At 35.7% G+C, this 26,879-nt stretch overlaps 3 protein-coding genes across 8 annotated transcripts in view; 2 read left to right on the forward strand and 1 right to left on the reverse strand.

The window, feature by feature from the left end:
• The window catches only part of stv (BAG domain-containing protein starvin), a 34,717-nt gene extending 27,101 nt beyond the window's left edge, over positions 1 to 7,616 (forward strand). For 3 of the 4 annotated variants that reach the window (XM_073075589.1, XM_073075590.1, XM_073075588.1), the window contains exons 2-3: positions 4,846 to 4,990; positions 5,234 to 7,616. In XM_073075589.1, the coding sequence (XP_072931690.1) occupies positions 4,846 to 4,990; positions 5,234 to 7,023 (1,935 nt within the window). In that variant the 3' untranslated portion in view covers positions 7,024 to 7,616. Of the gene's footprint in view, positions 1 to 4,845; positions 4,991 to 5,233 lie in introns of those variants that run through there. The other variant, XR_012102526.1, reaches the window with a different exon arrangement.
• A 971-nt stretch (positions 7,617 to 8,587) lies between these two features.
• On the reverse strand, positions 8,588 to 15,146 carry dor (vacuolar protein sorting-associated protein 18 dor). Of its 2 annotated transcripts, XM_073075586.1 has the most exons (10): positions 14,691 to 15,146; positions 14,054 to 14,385; positions 13,604 to 13,651; positions 12,835 to 13,140; positions 11,379 to 12,601; positions 11,055 to 11,224; positions 10,633 to 10,784; positions 10,228 to 10,293; positions 9,681 to 9,846; positions 8,588 to 9,100 (listed from the first exon to the last, which is right to left on the reverse strand). In XM_073075586.1, exons 1-10 carry the CDS (start codon positions 14,947 to 14,949, stop codon positions 8,865 to 8,867), a joined length of 2,958 nt encoding a protein of 985 aa, XP_072931687.1. In that variant the 5' UTR covers positions 14,950 to 15,146; the 3' UTR covers positions 8,588 to 8,864. The 2 variants fall into 2 exon arrangements, with proteins under 2 accessions (XP_072931687.1, XP_072931688.1); XM_073075587.1 differs by lacking the exon at positions 13,604 to 13,651 and having other exon boundaries at positions 8,591 to 9,100; positions 14,691 to 15,145.
• Positions 15,147 to 15,543: 397 nt separating this feature from the next.
• On the forward strand, positions 15,544 to 26,086 carry LOC140744114 (short-chain specific acyl-CoA dehydrogenase, mitochondrial). 2 transcript variants are annotated; one of them, XM_073075592.1, is made up of 9 exons: positions 15,544 to 15,842; positions 16,660 to 16,826; positions 19,973 to 20,231; positions 20,507 to 20,668; positions 20,980 to 21,046; positions 22,143 to 22,294; positions 22,839 to 22,930; positions 23,385 to 23,584; positions 24,187 to 26,086. In XM_073075592.1, the coding sequence occupies exons 1-9, from the start codon at positions 15,806 to 15,808 to the stop codon at positions 24,278 to 24,280; spliced, it is 1,230 nt and encodes a 409-aa protein (XP_072931693.1). In that variant the 5' UTR covers positions 15,544 to 15,805; the 3' UTR covers positions 24,281 to 26,086. The 2 variants fall into 2 exon arrangements, with proteins under 2 accessions (XP_072931693.1, XP_072931694.1); XM_073075593.1 differs by having other exon boundaries at positions 22,155 to 22,294.
• Positions 26,087 to 26,879: the final 793 nt, after the last annotated feature.

Genomic DNA, 26,879 nt, shown 5'->3' on the forward strand with positions numbered 1-26,879 from the left:
CAACTATGTAAACATTTAAACAAGTTGAGCTGAGCTGATGATGTCACTGTTATTCGACTTAGAAGGCAAAATATATTGGATATACATATTCTGAGTCGAAACGCTTATTACCTTGCTATATGCGTCACAACTTTCCGCCTACATGGTGTTGCAAATACGGCGACTCGAAATCTTTCGAGACTTATATTTTTAATAGCATATGGTAATGAACGGATGGTCCAGCCATATAAAGCTAATGTGATCATTGCCTCAGCCAATGAATCAAACTAAGTAGTGGGTCATGATTTGAATGATTTATGTTTACAAAAATCCAAATTTCATATGGAAGCTATATATGAAAGCAAATGATATTCTGAACAACATTTTTATCTTTAACAAATTGTTTATTTTGAATTAAAAATATATAAATCACTTTCACTAATAAACACATCAAATTCAATTACATAACACGGCGTCAGTAAAATTATATCATAGCCTCCCGTTTCTTCCATCGCAAAAAAATGTTTGCGAGAAGATCATGTCATTTAATGATTGAATAAAATTAAATATTAATGAACATAACGGGATTATAAATAAATAAATTATATAAATATAATTAGATCAGTAGGAAAGCGACCCTAAAAAAAGTCAAAAGTTCACTCCATTCACCACAAATAGATCGAACTCTGGATTAACCATCATTATCCAAGTTACATCAATAGTCAGTTTTTTGTCGGAACTCTACATTTAATGTAATTTACACTTTATATATTCAGTCGTGTCTTAAGTTTTTGTTCGCACTCTTCGCGATGGACTGCTTATTTTGGTTTGTAGTATCTTTTTTCATTTTATTATTACGCTGTGAGACATTCGGTCGATGACTTGATTACATCATTATTGTGTTAGCGTATTCAAATGACGATTTTTCTTTTCAATTATCTTTTGAATATTTGCTAATATTTCGATTGTAATAAATTTTAAGCAACGTTTGCAATACCAAAAGTCAAAAACCTGTTCTTGTAATAAATTTTATTCCAGGTATGCCAAATGTCAAAACCTCTACTGGTAATAAATGTGTTAGGTTTGCGAAACAAAATGCCAGAACTTATCTCTATATGTGTTTATCATGGTATTTTACAGGAATATAGAGGACTTTGTTGTGAAAAAACGTAGACTAAGACTGTACAACGGGTTAATTAGAATCTAGATCAAGTCAAAATTATATCACCGTTTTGACATTACGAGTTAATCGATCACGAGCGCCGACACGTGCCTTTCCGCGCAATTCTATTATTGTGGTGTTTGTTGTACGTTTTCCGACAAATCGCCCGATCTCGGCTCGTGACGCAGCATCATCACTTTTTGTCCACCGGCTGCCCACACGCTGATGTCATCTCGCTGCAACTAGGTATTCTATATAAGCATATATAGCAATGTAATTATTATCAATGGCATCGGATAATTGACGCTGTAGTTCCTCTGGATCTTTGTCCTTTATTAGATATTTAATAGGAATTAGCATAGCAAGAGAAATAAGTACTGAGGGGCACTTAGCCACATCATCAAAATGATGAAAGATAAAATGATATAAAACATTGCATTTTTTTTTCGATACAATATAAACAATGTCACGTGCTTCCTTCTAATTATTTATACATTTTGCAAGTAGTCTCCTTCTATCGCTAATTAGTTTAGAATCATCATATTGTGCCGACGTTAGCTTCTATTCAGATTTTACGATATAACATGCGGATGCTAATTAGATTTTTTTATTAATAGTCACTTTATTGAAGACTTGACTCTATTATACTCTTGACTTGTCCATATTAGGCATTTTCTTCTCTTAGTTAGGTCTGTGTGTAATCTGTATATACCTTAATGTAATTTCTACTTTTATTTTCAATACGGTCAGTATTGTTATATGCTTGAGTTGACTGGCAGAAAATACTTTTAAGCATTTCGCTTGCCTATTTGAGCGGAAACTAATGTGTTACTCTCTTTACGTAATAGTATAAAATGTTGATAATTTTAAGAGCATACGTAGATGTACCAACAAAGGTAGACGGTTGGTTGGTAACATGAGATTTCAGTTCACAACTTTATAAATATGTGAAGCATATGTTTTTTACAGGCGTAACTCAATTTGATAATCTTCAGTCTGCGAAAGATTTAAATGACCCGAGAGGCAATTAATCAAGCGAATACAAAGACGGTCTGGCATTATTAATGTACTTATCGCTAACTGGACCAATTTGTCACGTTTCGTTCGTCGTAATCGCAATTATAATGTAATAGTTAAAGCAATCAAGAGGAATTTATCGGAACCGATTCACAACAATGGAATCTCGTTACACGTAACGTAGTTGGTTCGTCAATTTAGTGGCAAAATCAACGAACCTACTATATTTATATGTGTACAGATGTTTTACACAATAGTCTAAATAATAAGCATAATACTGGGAATTTACATGTATTTTGACATTTTTTGTCATACTTCTTAGCATAAAATATTTTAGTGAACTTCTATGTACTTAGTCGTCTTCATTATACATTTATAGATATAGCGGGCAAAATTTTCAAAAGGACTCTTTTATCTATTGAAATTCCTCATATGTCATCAGCCTGACACTTTGGGATATCCGTATTCCATGTCCATTGGGAACTTTTCATAACAACTAACCCTCATTACTCTCCACTCTTCAGTAGACTTCGTTTCGTGGTATGTACTGCTTCGTAATGCTTTATTGTCCATGTATGTCAGAAAGCAGTGATAATTATTATGAATGTCTATGTATCATAGTGAATTAACTGCAGGTCCGACTTGTAAGTTGAGGAAATACACATCTATTTCTTCGAGGGCGCTTACATATTTGAAAGTAATTATCACTTGGTTTAACGCAGGGAAATATCGTGGAAAAAGCCTTAGTTTACGGTAATGTTTCGAAGATGTATGAAGTGTTTCAACGCTCAATTATTTAGGTCAATGGTCGATGGGCTTTATTCCGTCTTAATTTGAGACACGGAAGTGCCAGAGGAGCTTTAAAAATGATAAACAATCCTGCTAAATGTTACGCAGATTTATGACCTATATATTTCTCTTTTATAATCGAAAGTATGGTCTCAAAAATTTTGAAAAGCTCTCGAAACTACGACATCTATGAGTAACTAATAACTGGGTGAATATCTTCATTTTTGAAAGAACGATCTACAAATATTTTTAAATTACATCGCTGTTTAACCATGACGGAAGCAAACGGCGAAAGTTTATTAACGGCGATGAGATCCGGTTTACTGACCGCACTCCCGACAACGTTGCATCATAGTTCACAGATAATCTCAACGGTAGCGGCGTCGGCCGGCGTGGAAAGCATATCGTAAGGTCAGCTCTCTGCCGTCCTTGCTGTATATGGCCTGGTCTTCGCAACACGTATCTATCTGCGTGCCGACGGCGACCAACATTGTTTATGTCAGCTTAACATTTAATCGATATCCAATCATATCTCTATGCGCACTGAGTCTACAGTATTTCTGTTTGACTGCTCTCGCTCCCCGCATGTCTCGAATGTTTGTCCGAATTCATGGTAATTGAACATTTCCTGGTTCGATCGGTCGGTTTATTTTTAAATCGATTTAAATACACTGCAGTGAAAACGATACAATACTTTAGTGTAATTGGTTGTAGCGGTTCATTTAACGGTCGCCGTAATGCGAACCAAAGGTTTTTATAAAGCGTCGAGAGCGTTCCATAATTGGAAGATATTTTGCAAGCGAGAAAGACGTGTAATAATAATATTTGATTCCAGTAAGAGTTTCTTCGTATATAAAGTTCTAATATAAGGAAATATATAGAGATTATTAAATTAACCTTCTTTATTTAATTTACCGAGATTTTCAATCCACTCCTCAATATTGAATGCTTGTACATTTACTGATATTTGAAGTACACACGCAAATAAATTCTTAAATCGCTGACCGTAATACACTCCAAGACTACAGAAACAGATCTACCTAAACTTAGTCCTCAGGGGCAACATCTACCAACAAATCTGTATTGAATTTCGGTTAGGATTTTTACCTTACAGCAATTTAGTGAGATGCCCTTGCTTCTTTCTAAAAATGTGCTTGTGAATGCTTACATAATATTAGCAAAAATAAATCTTTATAAGTATTATATCTCTGATATATCAAATTTTCTCTTAGGTGTAACATCCCTTTTCTACTAGCTTCGTACGTCATCGCGAGCCCCACTTTCTCAATCACACACCGCTGGTATGGAAGAGAATGACTTTATACCCTTGTATCCTGATCGGAACATTTTATATAGAACTTTTGGTTATAAAGAGCGCATGGATTCATTTTAAATCGTTTGAAGTATTGCAAGTTTTCGGGGCGCTGGTCTTAAAAAACCAGAATCACCTTGTACATCATGAGCAAACAAATCTTGCATGTTTATGGGAGATGTATTGTAATTTTCCATTTGAAAAAATATTAAAAACATTTCCGTCCTCGATTTGCCAAACATTTCTGAAACAGTGAGTGTTACGAACCGTTTCGAGTTAACTTACTGTCTGTATATTTGTTTCTCAGATTTAAATTTGTACCTGGACTGCTTGCCAAATAATGTATAATAAAAGCTTCTTTACGAGTACACAAATTGTACCGTTAATCACAACCATGTGTGTTGTTAATGCCAGACCATGGACAAACCAAGCATCTGAAAACCTAGACCCTAATGAATTCGCTAATTTACGATCTAGATGTCCTCCCGGAGTCGGAGACTTAAACATTCTGCATGAGCCCAAAAATATATTACCGACAACTCAATTTAGTGTAAAAAATACTAACAGAAGGGTATTTTGTTCTCAGCGCGGTTTCCCATTTGATGAGGAGGAGGGCACGGGCGCGTGGAGCGAGCTCGCAGCACGCCACCCGGACATAGCGGTGCGGCTGCGGCAGCGCCCCGCCACCTGGGCCAGGAAGCGCAGGCCCTCGAGCCAGGACGCAGCTGACGGTAAGAGAGCTCCTTCTAAACTGGTCTTAATAGCAGAAACTCGTAGCGCTCTTGTTTACTCCAGTCATCGAGTGTTAACGTTACAAGTTCTGGAAGATGAGGATAGCTTTAAATATAAAGATATAAAATATATCTTTTCTTTAAAGATTATCGATTCGCACTATTATTACATATATTTGAACAGATAAATAAAAACGATATCCCTTTTTTCCCGGTATGTAACCAAAGATTTTATCATTACAGATTTCGGCGACAGCTTCAGCGGATTCGACAGATTCCCGTTTGACGACATCCCACCAGAGTTCAGAGAACACTTCCCCTCACATTGGAATCGCAGGTTCGGTTCCCGTGAAGAGCCACACCCACACCCACAACCATCCTCGCCACAGCCGCAGCAACCACAGTCGCCACAGCAGCAGACTATTGCCACACAGACTGAAGAAGAACCAGGTCCGTCCCAAGAAGACGAACAGACCTCTTTGCCAAATTACGGACTGAGAAATACAGTTGATTTAGGACAGAAAAGTGCCGCAGATCCCAGCCTAAGCGAGGCTGAAGACAGAAACCAAAGGTCTATGTCAGCACCCCCAGACAGTCGCACAGCTAATCAGAGTAACACAAGAAAAATGAGTGGACATCAAGAACCACATCAACCGCAGTCGGAATTTCAATCCTCTAATGTTAGACATATACCCATTTTTGTGGAAGGAAGGGATGAACCAGTCATAAATAAGTCAGTAGACCACGGAACTAACTTCGGAGATACGAAACCCACATATGTTCCGCCTCCACCACAGCCACATGCTGATAGAGAACAGTATTTCGCGGATGAGGTCCCTCACGGTTTCCATCATCCGCCAAACTTCTCCAGAACCTTCGGGACGCCCTTCAATAAAGGATTCCGTCAGGGACCACAACCATTTGTGCAGCAAAAGGTATATCCACAGACAGCGTTTGCGCGCGGTGCATCGCCACAGCGATCTCAATCACCTAAACCTCAGATGCATCCAGAGGAACATTTTGTTAAGGTACCAGTTCACCACGAGCACACCGCTCCTAGAGCTGAACCTCCGTCCAAACCCCAGCAAAAGCAACAGCCGTCCCCTCGGCAACAGACGCCGCCTCAGCAGCCGCCGCCGCCTAAGCAACAGACGCCACCGCCACAGCCAAAACCACAGCCTTCTGCCAATGATCCGATAACGCAAATCCTTAGCATCCAAACAGATGTGCTTAATTTGATGACCGACGTCGAAAATTTCAAAGGTACCAAAAAAGACAAGAAATATATGTTCCTAGATGAAATGTTGACTAGGAATCTCATTAAATTAGACAATATTGAAACTGATGGTAAAGAAAATATCAGACAGGCGAGAAAGGAGGCGATTAAATGCATTCAGAAATGTATAGCTGTTTTAGAAGCTAAGGCAGATAATAAGGGCGTTGATACGTCGCAGCCGACTCAGGATGTGGAAATGGAGAACGCTGAAGAGAAGCAGGTGGCCGACGAAGCTGCCGTAGAGAATGGCGAGGTGGAAATGAAAGAACCTACCAAAGAGGAACCGGAAGAGGAGCCTATGGAAGCACCACAGCAAGCACAATCACAAGTAGAGAGCCAACCCGAAGAACAATCTGTTAAACCCCAGGAAGAAATTAAGGAAGAACAAAAACCGGCAGAGGAACAAAAGGAAGAGGTGACAGTGCAACCTCCAGCTGATAAAGCAGAAGTGGCACAGCCGGAAGCAGCAGACACTAGGCCTGATGAAAATATGGCCTCTGAACTCAAAGAAGAAGTAAAACAAGACGAACAAAAGCCTCAAGAAATTGTGGATAACAAAAAGAGCCCGAAAAAAGGAACGAAAATCGTTAAAAAGCGCGACAAGAGCAAAGATAAGAAGGAGACTAAAGATAAAGATAGTAATAAGGAAGATAATGTAGATAAGAAAGAAGAGAAATTAGAAGCAATGCAAGTGGAAGGAAAGGGAGACAAAGCTGATTCGCAGACAATGGAAGTAGACGGTGCTGCTAGTCAATAAATTTAGTTTGCGTTAGTGTAATTGTTTGTAGACACACAGTGTAGGACCTAGTACACAATGACCAGGTCTGCAATGACCATTATGTGAAGGGGTTTTGCAGTCTTTATAAATATTTAAAGCAAAGAAATTGTTGCTAGTTACTTAATAGAAAGCATTTTTGCTTCAAATGGCCAGTTAGTAAGCGAATCCCTGTTGACATTGTTAGCAAAACGGTTCTAAATCATATCAAAGGCCTTTGTTTTGTCTAAAAATCATAGGCCTTTCAGTAAGACCTCATCCAGCAGTGGAATCTAAATATATTGCAACATTGACCATTGTGTACCAGAATCGTAACAAACCGCTGCACGGGGCCTTTATACTCTGCCTCCCTTCTTCGTGTTAATTCTTTGTGCTAATAACAAGGTGTTGACATAATATACAATATTGTTTACGTTTGTACATTTTAAGTTTTTAATATTGCCGCATTGTGTAATGGATGCTATCTTTAGGATTTGAAATGGTCTCCCTGTTATTTAAATCCTAATATTTAATTAATTTATTGTTTATCAATACTGATAACACAATTTTCTCAATAAACTATGAATACACGAAAATGTTGCTTTCATTAACTGAATATCCATTCGTGTTTTATGTTATCGAGTATTTAATATGTTATGTTCAAAATAGATAAATGCACATATAACATTTAAAGAATTTTAAGAAGAAGGAAAGAAAATAGATACAGAGCATAATATAATTTATTTCATATTACTTGATATACATAATATAGCTTACTCTACACTATAATTAAATCACAGTTAACATTGCAAATATATAAAACATTTAAGATCATATTTACATCCGTGCAAAAAAAGGAATAATTATGCTATTAAGATATAAATCAGTACAGTATTCTATATAGATTACCTAATAGGACAATTAAATTACATGACATAGTAAAATAAATGAAATGAATATTATTTCTGCAAAAGCGGAATTATGGCGTCGGAGGTCGGTATAGGTGTGGGTGTCTATTGGCGTCAAGAGGAAAATCCTGCAATGTAAATTCCTATCTTACTAAGATTTATTTTCCTTGTTGATTGACATTTTACATTTCAAACTATCGCTTTGTTAGCATGCAATGAAAATTAGACACTATTTTCGTTCATGGCCCAATTATAATTCGTTCGTTATGAGTATCATCAAGGATTATCTATAAAATCTCACCTAGAGATCTGATGTTTAAATTCATCTGTATATTTACTTGAACAGGGATCGGATCCAACAATGACATGGACAACTAGCATAAAGACAGATATTTGAATATCTACTTGATCAGAGATCAGATCAGTTCACTGTACCAAGCTGTATATGTATTGAGGTTTTGTATGATGGTCCGAGTTTGAACACTGATAATTAATTATATGCATAGTATATCTTTATATATATATTTCTTATGTGCGTGTGTATGTCACTGAACTCCTCCTAAACGACTGGACTGAATTTGATGTAATTTGATGTAATTTGTGTGTGTTCAAGGGGACTGAGAATGGTTTAGATTCACAATTTAGTCCGTGGAAAAAGGTTTTTTTTTAATTAATTTTTAATTCGTAAGTAGTTATAGAATCGGAAACTATGCATTTGATCAAGTGATGATCTTTAGCAAAGTTCTTGTCCAAGAGCCCACGAGGGTTTGGGAGTTGGTAAGACCACTTTTTGACAGATGGCACCACTGTCTTTCCAATGCAGGTACAAAATTTCCGTTTCTTGTATGTCATATTATTTCTTTAAAATGCCGGCGAAGCCGCGGGCACCACTAGTTAACTATTAATATTAATAGTCCATATATCTAGTATACCCAATCACTCCCACTCCTTCATAACCCTGTCCCAGTCTTCATCAGCAATGAACGGCTTATCGATACAAGCGATCATGTGCTCGCCGCAGAAGATGCACTCGCTGGCGACGATGTCGTCGATCTCGTTCTTGATGACCTCGCGGAAGGGCAGCCCGCTCGACGTCACCGTCGCCAGCTCCACGTTCGACAGCACCGCTAACTGTCGCTGCAGGTCCGTTAGTTTGTTGCGGCGGGCGGGCGCTGTAAATAATGCACAATTTAGTAATATAAATGTCTTTCCCAAAATATAGTATTATAGACTAAAGATGCTGTATATAGCGTAGTTTAAAAGTTTCTAGTTAGAGAACAACAAACAAGAAAGAGAAAGAAATCTCGAATTAATAGATATAAGTTTAATCTCGCACATCCCGGGCGATAGTTATAACTGCGGATTTGGACACTTACATTTTTGGGAAGTGGTAGAACCCTTTGTTGTTCGACTCCGGCGGCTAAATCTATTTCTCCCTCATAACAGTAGTGTTAGGTGCTGCTGTGTTCTGGTTTGAAGAGTGTGGTAAGGTCTCCCTTACCACACCCTTCTTACTTACAATACTTTTCCGAGGCGTTCTTTAGGGGTAGGGGCGTATCCGTGACCGACCTCAGATTGGAACATCTAATCCTATTTGGGGTTGATTACAGATGTCCGTGGGCGGCAGTAGCCACTTACTATCAGGTGGACTGCATGCTCGTCTAAATCTAATTATAATTTATATGCTACTCCTAAATTATAAAAAAAACACGCGTTTTCTACTTCAAATCTGCAATCAATGCTCATACTGACCGAGGATGGGCAGCGTCTCGCTGAGCAGGCAGTCGCTGTGGAAGCGGTGCGCGCAGGGGAACAGGTAGAAGGGGCGCAGCAGCAGCGCCAGCCCGCACACGCAGCACGCGTCCGACACCGACACCAACACGCTGCGGTTGCGGAACGACTGGATCTCCCCGCGGACCTGACCAAATACAGGGCTGTAAGCTGTAGCTGGTATACTCGATGATTTTTTTTAAAGGTGTTTTACGGCTTTGGCTTTTTGCCTTTCAGCCTAACTTTATTGTACTTTCATTATTAGATAATTACGAATAGTTGAAGGCATGGGCCATCGCATACTTGATGATGGTGTACTTGGCACACATGACATTGATAAACTTTGTACACTCGACAAAAAAAATAAAAATAGAATGGTTATTTGATGGAAAAATAAGATTTTTAATGGTATCAACCTGTACAATGAACACTATAATTTTATTAATATCAATTAGATCATATTTACATGACAAATGATAGAAGTAAAAAACATACAAAAATATAAAAATAAATATATCATTAAACTTACATATTCGGCAGACTTAGTTGCGTCTTCCATTTCAGCTTTGAGTTCCTCAATTTGGTTGTTGTATTCCTGAAAGATTGCCATGAATTTGTAAGTAAATTACGCATATTCTGCCATTATCTACACTAATATTATAAAGAGGAAAACTTTGTTTGTTTGTTTGGTTGTAATGAATAGGTTCAAAAACTACTGGACCGATTTTAAAAATTCTTTCACCATTTGAAAGCTGCATTATCTACGAGTAACATAGGCTATATTTTATGTGAAATATATTTGATAAATAGATTTTGACGCAGTACAAAGTTTGCCGGGTCAGCTAGTAAAGTACATATATAAGCATAAGCGAGAAGTGCTAAAATAAGTTAAACTTGCACTTGGTAAGTAATCTATTGAGTTACTAAAAGGTACCTGAAGAGATTGACATATAGGTTCTCTGAAGTGGTCGATGGTGACCACGTCGCTGAAGAACGGCAGGATGTCCTCAATCTTGATAAGTGGACACTCTTCTAATAAACTCATCGCTTCTTTTAAATCTTGATTCTTCCTTATAATATGCTCGGCTGGAAATTATTGAAAAACATTATTAGTTGCTTGCTCTAGACATCCTTATCTAGTGTTCTTAAATATTTATGTACATATCTAAATCATAATGTGTCAAGGTATCTAATTTTAAATTAAACATAATTGTCATTTTATATGCTCATAATTATGCTTACCTATATGCTTGCATAACATTAAAGAATCTCATATATTCCTCCAAATTTACTCAATATTTTTGTATAAAATAGAACCGCATAGTATTTACTTAGATACATTTGAAACGTACTTACCAACACCAAGCCATAGTCTCCTTTGCAACCGCGTATCGTCCGGCATAGAGGCAACATCTTTCGCAAGAGACACGTCGAAGTCCAAAGCCAACTCTGTAGCAGTCTCCCATAGACCGAGAAGTGTGGACAACTTAACACATGCTTCTGAAAGCCCTTTCTCGCGGCATAGCCTGAGAAAAAATAATTAAGAGATAATTATTTATTATCGATAACTCCTATTAAAGTGCTCCTATTAAGGTAACTTATTTGTAATTCCTTTGAGGCAAGCGAATCTTATTCTGCCTTTTAACGGCAGCGTTAAGCGATGTTGTCTTCTATACATACCTTAAAGCGTAATGGATATCATAGTTGACCAATGACATATCCTGCCCCTGCCTCGTCAAGTATCTCATGAGAGCTTTTAGATCAGACTCGGCATACAATGTGAGCAGATAGTTGTGTATCGCCCTGTCCTTCACATTGAAGTTCTGGACCATAAACTCCAAATACCTCACTATCTCATTCACGTGAGCCTCATCTTTTGGACACGCGAGGAACGCTGGTAACAATTTCGAAGGGCTCAGCTTTGGTCCTTGAGAAATAAGTGCGTTTACTGTAGACTTAGCAGTTTCTTCCATTAACAATGGAGCGAAATGGTAGAACAGCTCCGGTTTTTTCAACGTTTGCAACATGTTCAATGCCTCTAAGTACGACTTCCTGTAAATGTGTTGCGAGATCACATTCTCATAGTCTTCGTTGAGCACTGTCAACTTGATCAAGTTCTGTTTGTCGCCGTGTGACGACATCACGTCGTATATGACGGATTTCACGTGCTGCATGCATTTCACAACTTTTGGCTGTAGGAGGAACACTTCGAAATCGCTCTGAATATGATGATACTCCTCAGAATCTTCCTTTCCCGACCGTCTTAACTGTCCCAATTGAGACACGTACAACTCCGTCATCCAAATCACTATCATGGATATTAAGGTATTCTCGTCTTCTTGTAAGGATTCCAGTCTTTTTCCTAAATAAATCTTCAAGGCATTCACTTGGTTAATTTCCAGAAATTTAAGGCAAACTGTTTCGAAACTGCTTTGCGTTTCTGCGAAGATTTCAGCGCTTCTATCGTAATCGCCTTCCGAGAACAGTAGCTCGGCTTGTTTCACATTAATTATGTCGATGAAGGCGGGGTTATTATTGCAGTGCTCTTTGGCTAAGTCGAATTGCTTTTTATCAGAATATATTCTCCAAACGTTTCTTTCTTCCCTGGTCACTTTGTATCTGAACACGGACTTGTCTGTGATGGCCCAGATGGTCCTTTTCAATGGATCCTGAACAATATTTATGAGTTTCCCATGCGCTTCAGAATAATTATCTTCATACACTAACTCTTGGTTCAACAGAGATACAGCTTTAACCTTATTTGAATACATGAGCAAAACATGAAATTCGGTCAGTACAAAGGCTATAGGTACAGTTTCCTTGGCATTTGCATCTGCCGGGTAATTTATAAGTTCGCCTTGTGTGAAAAGAGAATTAGAATTTCTTTGGGAATTAAGATCCAACTGAAAGTAAAGATATATACTTTGAAATTAAATTCGAATTTTCAAAAGAAATTAGAAATTCCACACAGTAGTCAAGTAGGTTTAAGACATTAAAAGTATGTGTTCAGTCAAGACTATAGTTTCGATATTGACTTGTCACATGCTTTGTTTTTTTAAATCCCTAAGATAAATAATATAACAAATAAGGTATTACCTATAGAATAAATTAATTATTTTAGTCATGTAATGCCTACCTGCCCATGAAAAATACCAGGTTCAGTTAACCAGGCAAAAGTTGGAAGATTTTTCTTGTCGTAGAAAAATTGTAACTGCGAGTAGTTTAGAGTAGAAGGTATTTCTTGAAACGATTCTGCTATAGTAAGATATGAATGAAATATATACTGTAGAGAAGGTTTGTCATCCGTGAACACAGCATCGCCAATAAACTGGTATAGTCTGTTCGGAGTAGTGATAAAGATGAAGTATTCTGTTGTAGAGTTAATCCTGCGAAATTCTATTCCAGTGATCGGAGTATCGTTACCTTTTCCAATATCAAAAACCTGAAAATAAAAGTGGTTCTGTAATCTCTAAAGATATCCACATAGCCCCACGGGTTGTGTAGTTCACAATCTATGAGTACCTACAAAATAAAGCATCATAGGGTGCACTCAAAAACTGGATGGGTGTCTACTAGTGGCTAAATTTCATGCTCGCGCGTTTTTCAAATGGTGCATTAAGCTTTCATTTCTGGTTATCATTCTAGCATCATTATATTACCTTAAAATATTCTTACTGGCCTTATAGAGTTGTTAAAAATGTTATTTTTAAAAACCCTACATGATGACCAATTTAATTCTTTAAGATATAATCAATATTAAAATGTCTTCCTTAACCTTTACCTTAACCATACCATGAGTAGGTTTACTTGAAATACAATTGGATGAACCCAATTAACTGAAACTATGTTGATACGTGAAAACATACTATGCAAACTACACTTTACTATCTAGTAAAAAATATTACCAATCCATCAATTTCCTTGCTTCCATACAGTGGTAAATAATTAGGCAGCTTGGGTAAAAATAACAAAACTATTAAAATCAATATGTAATTTTTTTTCAGAATTATTGTGTCACCAGTTAGAGCTCAAATCTCAAGGTTTTTCTTTTTGTTTAAGAATACAAAAAAAGGCATAACATTACTATATTAGATAACAATACTTTCATTGTATTTCATATAAATTTTCAAGACTGTAATTACACAGACCCTACCTAAAACATAGGTAGGGATTTTCCACTACAACATATGTTGTAGTGGGAAAACATTAATTTTACCTCAAAAACAGCAAATGACTTGAGTAATTTATTATACTACTTGAGAACCACTGCCGAACATACTAATGAGCATACATTAATAAGACATGTTTAGCACCATTAATAAATACCAGATAATAATCAGTATACATCTTCTCACCTGTCTCCAATACTGATGACTGGCCGTAAACATCTTATCACTGTTGGCTTCTAACTCTGTCTCTAGAATGTGCCCTTGTGATGTCCCCAGTAGAATCGGAGCAGTTGTCGCTGTAGATGTGTTCTCATAATTCCACCCCACCTCCGTCACTTCATAGTTCCTTGACTTAGCCACTACCTTCACCTTACTACTCTTGCGATGGAGGTACACTAGCTCAGGGTTACCATCCTTGTTTCTAGGTGTGAATGACATGAGCAGGTGGTAGCCGAGTGGATCCAGGAATATGGATGTTAGCCTGGAGTTTGGTTGAACATATTTTGCATAGTGAATTTCTGAAACAAGATATGCAGTCACAAATATACAAACTGTACTCTACATATGTTTACCTGCTTGTGCTGTGCCTGCTTTGTGTGATGTTGCTTATGTTTATCTTGACTAACTTATAAATATAAGGTATGAAAGATAGTCCGCAGTTGTGAGTGACAGTATTCAGAGTGCCTATTCTTTTGATAGCAGTTTTGAATCATTGTTGGAGGTGTTTTAATAATAAATAATGTAAATATCTTAGACAAGCCTATTTTAGACAAGTCACTTATAATATGTATGAAATTTAAATTATATATCTTGTATGAATTACCTTCTTGCTGATCAGGGTTTTTCAAATCAAGTCTGAAGAGCTTGCCATTAGCCATGGCGAGGACTAAGAAGTCGCTGGCCACCGCCACAAAGGTAATCCGATCTGACGGGTTGAAGTTCATCTTCTGTTTCGAAAACATCGGCTTGTTGTCTTCCAGCTGCATGCTGATATACCCTGATGACGTCATTTGCTCAGACACGGGCACCGCCCGCTGGGTCACCTGGGATTCCTGCTCGTACTGATCGAAAATTGAAGTCATTATTCCTGGCTGTATACTATATTATCTTGCACTATTAAAACACCAAATGACGTGTTATCTGACTTTTGATAACAGATTGTATTTAATAATTATGAAAACAATGCCCCTTATCCAATTAACATTATCACTTTTCAGTTTTCCTTTTCAGCAAACAAAACTATAGCTATGACAGCTGTTGTTATTGTCAAAGTGACATTTAAATTTAATTGCCTATAGTGCTGTACTAAAAATAATCGCTACGTTATTTTTAGGTAATAAAGTTAGTCAACGATAGATTTGCTTTTTTTTTAATTTAGATATTTTTAAAATGCTGGAAAACAAAAACGCTCTTCGGAAAATATTTTGCTCCAGAAAAAAGTGGTGTAAATTATTTGATTGTCTGTTAGTTTTTTCTAGATAGCAAACATAGCGTAATTTTAATTCAACCATTACTTTCATCACTACAGATTTGACAACAGTGACATATGAATACTAAAACTTGATTTAGTATTCATATGTCACTGTTGTCAAATCTCAAATTTGTCATTTGTGTTTTTGTAATGTGTCATTATCAATGTGATTTTTAAAAACAGCAAAAAATATTTTTTCATACTAAAACTACTGTAAGAACATAATTACCTAGAATAAACTGAATATAGCAGAGTGTACTCATAATAAAATCATATCATTAAGTATCGAATACCGTAATTATAAAAAATACTTTAATAAGGCCGGCTGTTGTTGACACTAAACTCCGAAAATCCAAACTGGCTGACCTTGGCATTATCAATAGGCAGTATCATTATCATACAGTGGATTGGCGCGGGCGTGTGTGATATTTGTACAAATTAACATTATTATACCGTGTTTGTCGACCATGGCAGCGAGCGCGTTTCTGAAGTCGAAATTAAATTGTAAGTTGTATTTAATTTATTTTATTTTTTTATAATTATATAGATAGTCCTTTGTATGTTGTCGGCATGTTAATGAATATGTGTATAAAAATTACAAATTATTTTAACTATAGGTAAGTGCCAATTCATGGTTATCTTAATTTTACTATTTTGCTAATTGATTAACTTATCTTTGATGAACTTTAGTAATTATCTTTTAATTTTTTGTATTCAAATATTAATGTATAAAATTAATTAAATAATACTACTATATAATCTCTAGAGTTTAAACATAAAAATATAAATTAATATTTTAATAATGGAATTTAATCTTAATTCTGATTAAATTTTACAATTTAATTTAATGTTTTTATTCTGTTTTGTAATTTTGTTGTTACAAAAATATAGAAAAGTTTAATTTGCTAAAATTTGCATTGATTGATTGACTGATAAATTCAAACAAATGAAAATGTTTAATAAAATTTTGATAAACTATTGGTAAATAAAATAAAAAAACAAAAAAGAAACCCAAAAAATATTGTGAGGAAGTGTACAGCATAATCATCATTGTGTAATTTTAAAATAACTTTAAAAAATAAGTAATTTTAAAACTTGAATTCTTATTGGACTTAAAACTTAAAAAAAAATCAAATTGAGAATTGAGTATTACAAAAATAAAACACAAGAAATCAATATATTTCTTTTAAAGCCCATATAAAGATAATGTTATGTCAATATTATGTAATCCAACTGTATTATATAGCTATATGGCATCCAGTTGATAACCTCATTTTTAATCAATGAAAGCAACCATTGTAATAACTTTATCATCTTACAGTAAATACTCTACAATGCATCAGGGTTGTGGCCCAAAGCCGCACCTTCACCAGCCAGCTGTCGGAGCAGCAGCTGGCCATGCAGGAGCTGGCGAGGAATTTCACTAATGAGCATCTTAAGCCCAATGCCTCCAAACTGGACTTGCAGGCTAGATTCCCCTTCGAACAGGTTAGTTTTTTAAGTATACAGTACACTGACAGTAAATCCTCATCATGTTCTATAGCAATCTGTAATCAACTTAAACAATAAAATAGGTTTAACATGCATAAAATTTAGATTTCATGTATCACATTTGTATCCCAGAATGGCCTCCAGATGCATTGCAACCTTTAAAAATTTATTTGAAATAACTTTATCAAGTAGGTACATCTTCCTTACCTAACTCTTTAAATACAGCCGTACTTATACTTATACTTATACTTTTATAAAATCACAATAAACTTTTTTATAAAAGGTTGACTGCATGCACTGTAGTACCAGGTAGACAGTCCAACTTATCTAAGAAAAACTAAATGACTTAGTATAATAACATTGATTACTTTATAGAGACTAGTTAAAATAACTTGTACATAAAATAGTGTTGTGAGTCCTAAGTTTAAGTCAGGCCAGTTTAGAATACGATATGAAATGCTCCACTTATATTTTAGATTTCTCAATCATTCCAACCCAGTGAAACATTATGGGTTGAAGTTGATGAAGGTTGGGATGAAGTTCTATGATGCCCAAAATGCGCTTATAATTCTAATAGACATTTATTACTTATCATGTATATCTTATTTGTTCCATTATGTAATATTCTGTATTATTATCTGCTTCTGATGGCACATTTTGTCAAGATGTAACGATAGCGCGAGATTAGTTCAACATTTTGATTTTGATATGTTTTTATGTTGTTATCTGTGAGACAATGTGTTACATTATTTCCTAGTTACAATAATAAGTTCTCTGACGTCACTAATGACCAAAGTAGTATGTATACTCTATGAAACAATATATTTACGTTATACCTATCTGTACGTCATATTTTATTTGTTTCATCCCTAGTAATTAAAACCATCGCACTTACATTGTGACAAAAACATTTAATAGATTAGTCGAGTAGCACTTAACTGACGAGTGCTATTTTTTCGCTTTAAAAAATAACAGATTTTGCATAAAAAAATGTTAAGTGCAAAGTGCAATAAATTACAATTTTTATTATGAGAATGACTTAACCCGACCTTCATTCGTAATACAAGTAGGTACATCTTGCACAAGTACAAGTAAGGTCAAAAAAGCCTTTAAGACTTAAGGTGTGTACAGACCAAGCGCATTCACCTGTAAGTAAAAGTTCTGAAAGGAACATTAGAGTCTGAAAGGAGAAGTACTTATAACATTACAATTAATATTGTATAGAAAATAATATGCTCATTAATTAATTACGTTGCAGCTTAAAAAAACTAGCACAATGCTTCTGATTTCTCGTTGTGTGCGTATTAGACGGTGAAATAGAACTTGATGGATAAACTGATCTGAAAGGTCTCTAAAAAGTTTTCAAAGGTTTACAAATACGCACTTACCCAGCTTGAAAAAGTCAGACTCATAGATTAGTAAAGATTACTCACTCCTAACAAGAAAATGTTCCCAGTTTTGAGAATTGAAATAGTTGCGTAAAAAAGTTTTGCCACGTCTCCATGCAAAAATGTCCCTAAAATATTTGAAATAATTATTTATTTTTTACGTAAATTACGCAGTATTAGTTATTTATTCGTAAATTTTCTCTAAAAATGTTTTTATTTGTCAAGAATTCAAAAAAAGAACTTACTGAAATAAGCCTAATCTATGGTCAGCCTAAAGCCCTTCTCATTCCAAGAGAAAACTCGTGCGCAGCAATGGAACAATAATACTTTTGATTATTGTATTAAAATGTCAGTTCAACTTAAGTACTTACAAAAAAGTTTATTTCTTTTTGATGAAGTTAAAACGGGTTTTATCGGAGCAAGGTTGTGTTCACCCCGCATATGGTTATCTGTGACCTAGAACGCGGCGAAACTGTTAAATATTGTTATCCTTAACGCCGTACAAATGCAATGCAAACAAGGACTTGTTATAAGCATTATCGTCGCTTAAATACTTCATTATTTTCTTACGTTGGAAATATCATTTATAATTTGTAATATTGAAGTAGCATGCAATCACCTGATAGTAAGTGGCTGCTACTGCCAATGAACGTCTGTAATCAACTCCATATAAAATTAGAGTCCTACCTGCGATCAGCCACAGATGCTACCCCTGATGACTTTGTTAGAATGCCTCCCCCTTAGCACACAAATAGTATTAAAAAAAATCGATTTTCTGTAAAATGGGATGAATTAAAATGCGTCTCCCTTAGCACACAAATAGTATTAAAAATAAAAGATTTTCTGTAAAACGGATATACAAAATGAGTGCTGTATGTTATTAGAGTCTATCGTATTTTCTACTCATTCGCAAAAGGACATTGCGCAATTTGTAGTAGTCTTGGAAGTTTAAAGCAGTACTTATCGTCAATAATCGCTCCGCGCGTCGAGAAATGTGTACAAATAAATAGTATTTACGACTATTTATTTGTACATATATTATGTTTACGTTGCAACTGTGATTATTCTGCAATATGCAAGAACATTTCGTTTCACTTATTTATTTACTCTTTATTGACCATGTTAAAAACAATGTGGTGAAAAAGGCGGACTTAATGCTAAATAGCATTTTCACTGACGTCTTTTGATCCTCTGGGATGACATCAATACTGTTAAATACTGATAAATCGAAATGGGTTACTATCTGAACGCTGGTCAGATTTTATCTACCGCAGCAAATCTTTGAGAGCGTGCCGATAAAATTGTATTTTTTTATATAAACTGATAAGGGAATATAATATCATGCTAAAGTTTGGGAGGATAAAATTACAAGTTATAGGTAGTGGGGAGTTGACGTTTTCTTATCTCTTGTTTATTATTGTGGTCTATTTTTAAGTTAATTGCTCACTGCAAGTAATGGAGTTTTGTATTCAATTTTAAATGTAACTAATTGATAAAAGTAGTAAGAAATTCAAGAAAAACGCAATGGGGTGCTAGACGCGCACGAATGGCTTTTAGTGTATAAATAAGATAATTTTAACTGCAACATTATTAATTAACAAGATTCTCAGATAATTTACCTACCGACTGCTCTCCAATCAGAGATCGAAGGCCCAAATTTCCTTCCGTAGCACGGAGGCAGAAACCCATTCAACGTAAAATATACTGTTTGATCTTTGTTAAGCTATATAGCCTATTTTTACTTTCTTTCTTCAGGTAAAACGTCTAACGGACCTAGGCTTTATGGGTGCGTCGGTAGACCAGGCCTACGGAGGTCTAGGGCTCGACTATCTGTCCCTAGCTGTAATCGTGGAGGAGCTCTCTCAAGGCTGTGCCAGCACAGGGATGCTCTTGTCCATCCACAACTTCCTCTATGCCAATCTTGTCAATGAAAAGGGCACAGAAGACCAGAAGGAGAGGTTCTTAAGAGATTTCACTAAGGGCTCCATCGGTTGCTTCGCATTGAGTGAACCAGGCAAGTTATCAAATAACAAAAGTTAAAATTTATATGTATGAAAAGCCTGCCTGTAGATGGCTAAATTTCAACAAAATAATGCAACTTTTTATTCTTATTTAAGTATAAGCTAATCTTCACAATGAGGTCACAGTTAGACGTAATCAGCTTTTAAATAGCACAAATCTCCTGCTTAAACTTTATTTAAATACGGCGATACCCCTAAGAACTCATTGGGAACTTGTATGTGTCTGTCTACACACTTTTCAAAGAGCATTCTGTTTTAATTATTTTAGGCGCGGGAAGCGATGTCGCTAGCATCCAGACCAAAGCGCGGCTTGACGGCGACTACTGGATCCTGAACGGCAAGAAGAGCTGGGTGACGTCCGCCATCGAGGGATCCGCTGTCGCCGTATTCGCCACCTTCGACCCTGAGCTGAAGCACAAAGGACTCGCTTGTATGTTGACTAAATGTTTTCTAACGTCGTGGATGATAGTCACTTATTTTATATGGATTCTTAACCGATGGGTTCTGAAAACACAATAGGATCGTATTGACACTTAATTCCTGTTGAAGTCGTTCTAGTAATTTAAAAGTTCCAACTCAAATGAAACAAAGATCTAACTAAAGAGCTATCTATACAGACTTTCAAAGACCTCGTATAGGTAAATCGGTGTCACTTTGCCACTAAAGAGTCCATGACATGACTTGGTTAATATTATCTTGAAGCGTCAGCTGTTCCACTAAATCAATAATAATATTCTTCAGGTTTCCTGGTGCCGCTTGATGCTGAGGGTGTCTTCCGAGGCAAGAAGGAACCATTGATGGGCGTCAGGTGCGTATCACTTTTGTGAAGACTTCATATCATCATCAGCCTATCATGGCCGTACTGTTAGACATTCCTAAATTAAGAACATTTTGATCTATAGTTAATTTACGAATCGGTACCCTTCACAAGCATTATAGAACATTTAAGTTTCACAATTTTTAACAACCTAACGAAGAATTTTTAGATTCATAGGTTTTCTTATAACATCTTCCCTCATTTTTAAAGCTAATAGTAGTAAGAACCGATGATGCTGTCTACTTCTTTTATATAAAATTAAATAAATTTAAACGAGAATGAACACAGAAGCTAAACACTTGCTATTATAATGGGTGTGGCGGTTATGCCGTTGCATTGGAAGTACGGATGAAGTTAAGCCCATTCATAGTCATCCATGAGGCTTCAAGGAGGTCTAATAGAAGAGAAATATATCAAAATTTACCCTTGGCAACTAAGCTGGGACTCTTTATGTAACAAAAATAGTATGGTAAATTGTTTGTCAAGACTTTCAGTTCCCTTCCTGCAATCTTATCTCTTATCTGCTTCTATTTGAATGGGACCTGAAAACACATCATGTAGTATTTATTACGTCAATGATAATATTTCGATGATAAATTCGGTAAACGAAAAAGGTATCACATGTGCAGTAGGTATTTTTAAGGCATTTTTTAATTTTTAGTGAAATGTACGCAAAGTTTCTTTTTTCATCGTCCATCGCTCAACAAAGCTGACTTATTCAACTCAGTAGAATATCTTCGTAGGAAGATACTGCTACCCTATTTCAGGAAGTGCTAAAAAAAATAGTGCTGCAATTTTTGGTCCAAACTACATGACCGTTATTCAGTTACGTACTCAATTACTAGCAGTTTTACTAAAACATTAACAGCACTTTTACATAGACTTTGACAGCAGTTTTCCAAAATAATTAAAATTCGTTTTAACTATTAAACCATAAACAGAACTATAACCGAACCATACACATATGTTCCTTTCGTAAAACTGTTGACAAATCCACCATACCCACTCTGTATGGTGTACTCAGTCTGTATAGATAGCTCTTTAGTTAGATCTTTGTATAAAAAGAGCTGATAAGTGAGAAGTGAAGCGGCACTTACAGGGCGGCGACCGCGTGCGACCTCACGCTGGAGGACGTGCGCGTGCCGCGCGGCAACCTGCTCGGCGAGCCGGGGCAGGGGTTCAAGATCGCCATGGGGCAGCTCGACCAGGCCAGGATCGGCATCGCCGCGCATGCTGTCGGTGAGTCGGCGACAAGCTACTACTGTCCCCCTGCTGAGCACAGGTATCCTCGAAGGTAGAGGGGTCGAGGCCATAGTCTACTGCACAAATAACTTTGAAAAATTGCAGATCTAGGAGCTTTGGATCCCCGTATAAGAAGCAGAATTTCTTAATTCACTAAACTATCACGGCTTAGTTGATAATTACTTTTGCCATTTATTGATGAAGTTCTGTTAAGTCTAATGATGCGACCAGGCATTGGAGCTTAACGAACAATCTTTTAATTTGTAATTTGTGTACTTGTCCGTCTCCCTCCACTATCGAAGCAGAATTGACTCGAGTCTACCTGCTTTTTTTTCTTTTATATAGGAGTTGCAAACGAGTATGCACTCCTCCTAATGGTAAGTGGCTACTGCCGCCAAAGAACATCTCTCATGTCTGCCAGCTCTGAGAAGATTGGGTTACTTCCTCAGGAGCTACTAACAAATCTTTATTGTGTGTATAACTGTTATAAACTTATAAATTGCTGTAATTTGATTTAACATTAAGATTATTTGTATTTCAGGTATCGCTCAAGCTGCGTTAGACACGGCAATAGATTACGCCAAAGAAAGGGAAGCTTTCGGAAATCGTTTAACACGATTGCCCTCGGTTAAGGTATGCCTGTAAAATTGATTTCAAGCATTTAAAGTATTGATACACATTGAATGAATATGTATCTCCAAATGGAGATACATATTAATTCAATTCAAAGAAGAAATCTTCTTTAGTGATATATTAAAAGACTCATTGCTTGCTCATTTGCTATGAACTACATGGAAAACTTTTGTTCTTAAATTTAAGTACGATAATATTTGAAATCATTTAATACAATTATTTCAAGGAATTACTGAAATTGAGGTGATTTTGTCATTTCGAGTCAGTATAATGTAAAAATGTATATAAAATGGATATTCATTTTTATCATTCCCCTGCCACATGCTATCTTAAGATATCAAACATTTTCTTTATCAAAAAGTAGATATGGAAGAAAGGGTTAGCCTTTCTTTCGTCTGTCGTCGTCTGTCCGTCTGTCGGACATGTGCATAAATGATCATTCCTCTGTCCCCAGGACCGTCTCTCGGACATGTGTATCCTGGTGGAGTCAGCGCGGCTGCTGACGTACCGCGCGGCGTCGCACGTGTCCACGAAGAACAGCGCGATGGCGAAGTACGTGTCGGGCCGCAGCGCCGCCGCCGTCGCCGACCACTGCGTGCAGATCCTCGGCGGCAGGGGACTGTCCACTAACTACCCCGCGGAGAGACACTACAGGTACTGACGTTGTGTTTGTATGCCCTGTCTGTCGTCTGGAGAGCCACTACAGGTACCGCTCGTTGTGTCTGTACTATGCGGCATCCCCTGCTTGTCGTAAGAGGTGAATGGAAGGGATGCTTCCGTGGTTGCTGGCAGCGAGGGAGGGAAAGTTTATGTGGTCGCATACCGTCGTAAACATATGAAAGGAGATGTAGGATGAACGTAAAACTCAGGCAGCTCACGATGAGGCAACGCGCTCAGAAGACTGCGTGTCTTTATGTAGCGCTGAAGACGGCTACAGGGGGGATTTCAGTTGGCTAAAATCCCACACAATTCGATGTCCAATCTTCAGCATCCCATCTTTTCATCGTTTCCCCCATCGTTAGCAAAAATAACGTACTAGGTCGTGCTTTAAATTTGTTTTCAAGGATATCTCAACTTCCGTTTGACATGGGACTGCCACCCTGAACGTTTATGCTTGATAGTACATATTACAATGTGTAATGACCATGAAGACGGTGAAAAATTTACTGTTAATTAATACTATGTCTATTTCCTGTATATGGAAGTATTTTAACGTGTCATTAACTTAATTTTAACTAAGTATCTATTGTCCCTAGGGACGCCCGAGGCACTCAGATCTACGGCGGCGTGACAGACATCCAGAAGCGACTAGTGGGACACTTCCTACTGAAAGAACACGACGCCCTATGACGACCCACGGTTAATATCTTACACTTGCGATTTCAATGATGAGGAACAAAATATGTGAAATGTAGAATTCTTAACGTAAAAAAAATAATCGATCTATGTAATGTTGTTAAAAATGTTCATTCATTTTAAAATGGTATGTGCGAAGGTATGTTCTAGTTAAGAAATTCTGCTTTATCGAAAATATGTTTGTCACATTAAATTGTAAAAAAATCGGTCTTATGGGCAGCTTTTTAATTTGTTTCAATAGTCTATATTTGTAAGTGTTAATAATGTTTCAAAAATTTTATATCACACGCAGCCCTTGATGAAAAATATTGATAAAAAATGCATATTATTTTCTGCATTCATTTGGAAAAAAAACTAGCTTCCTTATATTCAGTTTCGTTCATGTTTGTGAGTAAAAAAGTATGTGGTCATAGACAATAAGATTGTTGAATAACCTATTGCATAATAATAAAGGTGCTTTTATATTATACTGACAGTAAGTGCAGTTTTTGCGGACAAAATAATTGTAACTAAATAATATATTATATAACATTATTTTTAATGAAGCATAAATGAAGCTTTTGTAAGGCTACTAGAAAATGAATATACTTTTTTTCCAGTTCACTTCCTTCCTTTTCAAAGTCTTCCTATAAACTCAATATTATATTTTAAATACTTCAAATTATGTAGTAATGTGTAAATACGTATTTATTTCCTAAGTGTACTCATCTCGTATATAGCCCAATAAGCTAGATGCTCTTCACTTGGTAATGAATGAAACATATATTACCATTGATTTAGCAACTAAATCACATTGTAAATAATATCGTACTATTTGAAATCCATTAAATGAGTGTCACCTTGGCTAATGTCTGTGGTTTGTGGTCTTACCTGTCACAAATATATCTGTTTTGTTTCTTTACGTAAAACTAATGAATTTAAAAGCGTTACAATTATAATTTATGCTACAACGTACAATATATAACGTTATAAAACGGTTTAAAGTTTTAGCTTGTTATATCTTAATTACGCATAATATTTTTGTGAATTTAATTTTAGTTGTGCGAACAAAGTCTTCATAATATTTGTAGCTATAATCTTTTGTTTAAATAATATATGACATAATGAATTATAATGATTGATAAAATGTGGTCTATATCACTGCCCACATAAACCATTTTTTTGGCTTTTCTGAGTTAGCCTGGAGAATAAAAAACAGGGTTTTAAGTATTGTTATCGAGCATACATTTCTGTACTAAGGCAGTTAATTTGTATAGATTTGTAAAGATAATATTATAACAACGCTCTGAAGACTAAACCGCATTTCTAGTGTATAAGGCGAAGTGTTATGTACTTACTAGTACACATTCCAATTTTCGAATATGTACTCTTAGTTCTTACTTCAAACATATATATTTTCTTTATTTTCAACATCTGTTTATTAATATCTGTTTGTTTATATTTACACCCATTTCTAATCTAATGATACCTAATATTAATTTTAAAAGATACATATTGAACTTTATATGGGAACGACTACTACAAATTTTATGTGTTGTAATTTATTTAAATTCGAAATAAACATGATTTTAGTTATTTGCGTTGTTTATAAAACTAGTCATTTTGTTACTTTTTGAATAAAAAAATAGTCCACCATTTTGTATTTCAATTTTATTTAAACGGATATAATATAGTCAAAAAATGAACTAGTTGTAAGAAACCGTATAACGAAAAACTGTTTATAATAACTATTTGTAAATAACGTTATTGTATTAAATTGAGTTATAAAAATATTTTTGTAATAAAGTTATATTTCTTGTATATGTATTTTTATTACTTTCTTTATTAAATAAAATATATCTCATAATTTAATTGTATTGGTTTATTTCATAAAATGTCTTAAATACTGGGAAATTAAATATGATTTTTTTAATAACAACAAAATAGGTAGGTAAAATATCTAGTCCGCTCTGAATATAGAAATGAATCGCGTCGCCATAGCAATCTGTATGATTACAACTGTTCGCAACAACATCAGAGCGGACTAGCAGTTTTGCGCGGACTATACTAAATAATAATTTGATTGTTATTAAATAATTATTAATTAAATCTGTTTAAGTTCATTTGTAAAATTGTTTATAATTATTTTATTCTATTTACGGTATTAAAGTGTTCAGTAATGAAGTTGTTTTTGTTAATTAAAAGGTACATTAGTGCTCATTAGAACGACGCGAAGTCATTGTCGACTGTTTGTCTAAGATATTTGCAATCGTATTAATAAACAAATTAAAATTCGTAATACCATGTTATTAGGATTTTTTTGGCGATAATGACAACTATATAAAGCACTTTTATGATTTCATATATCGAATTGTATTACTCGAATTTAAAAGATGCTACATAACTTAGCACCTAATAGATATAGTGAAAAGACTAATTGATTTTTCTAATGTAAATCTATGTAATAACGGCTCAAGAATCTAAGTTGCGATTAAAGCGAACAATTCGCAACGTTACGCAAATCAGTGCTCTTGGTCTTGACCGCTTTCCACGGTCGCCACTTTCAGCTATAAAACCCACGTGACATAGTGGCCATCTGTCTACCATATTAAGG

This window comes from Epargyreus clarus, unplaced genomic scaffold, assembly GCF_041222505.1.
Source record: "Epargyreus clarus isolate Ecla_fem2 unplaced genomic scaffold, WU_Ecla_fem_2.2 ptg000008l, whole genome shotgun sequence".
Classification (NCBI taxonomy): domain Eukaryota; kingdom Metazoa; phylum Arthropoda; class Insecta; order Lepidoptera; family Hesperiidae; genus Epargyreus; species Epargyreus clarus.

Excerpts from the sequence above, each read along its gene's own strand:
- dor (XM_073075586.1), bottom strand. The coding sequence starts at position 14,949 with ATGACTTCAATTTTCGATCAGTACGAGCAGGAATCCCAGGTGACCCAG. Across the intron at positions 11,225-11,378 it reads GATATCCATTACGCTTTAAG|GCTATGCCGCGAGAAAGGGC; the intron begins GTATGTATAGAA and ends ATTTTTTCTCAG. Across the intron at positions 10,294-10,632 it reads CTATATGTCAATCTCTTCAG|GAATACAACAACCAAATTGA; the intron begins GTACCTTTTAGT and ends GCAATCTTTCAG.
- LOC140744114 (XM_073075592.1), top strand. The coding sequence starts at position 15,806 with ATGGCAGCGAGCGCGTTTCTGAAGTCGAAATTAAATT. Across the intron at positions 20,232-20,506 it reads CTTCGCATTGAGTGAACCAG|GCGCGGGAAGCGATGTCGCT; the intron begins GCAAGTTATCAA and ends TAATTATTTTAG. Across the intron at positions 22,931-23,384 it reads CACGATTGCCCTCGGTTAAG|GACCGTCTCTCGGACATGTG; the intron begins GTATGCCTGTAA and ends CTCTGTCCCCAG.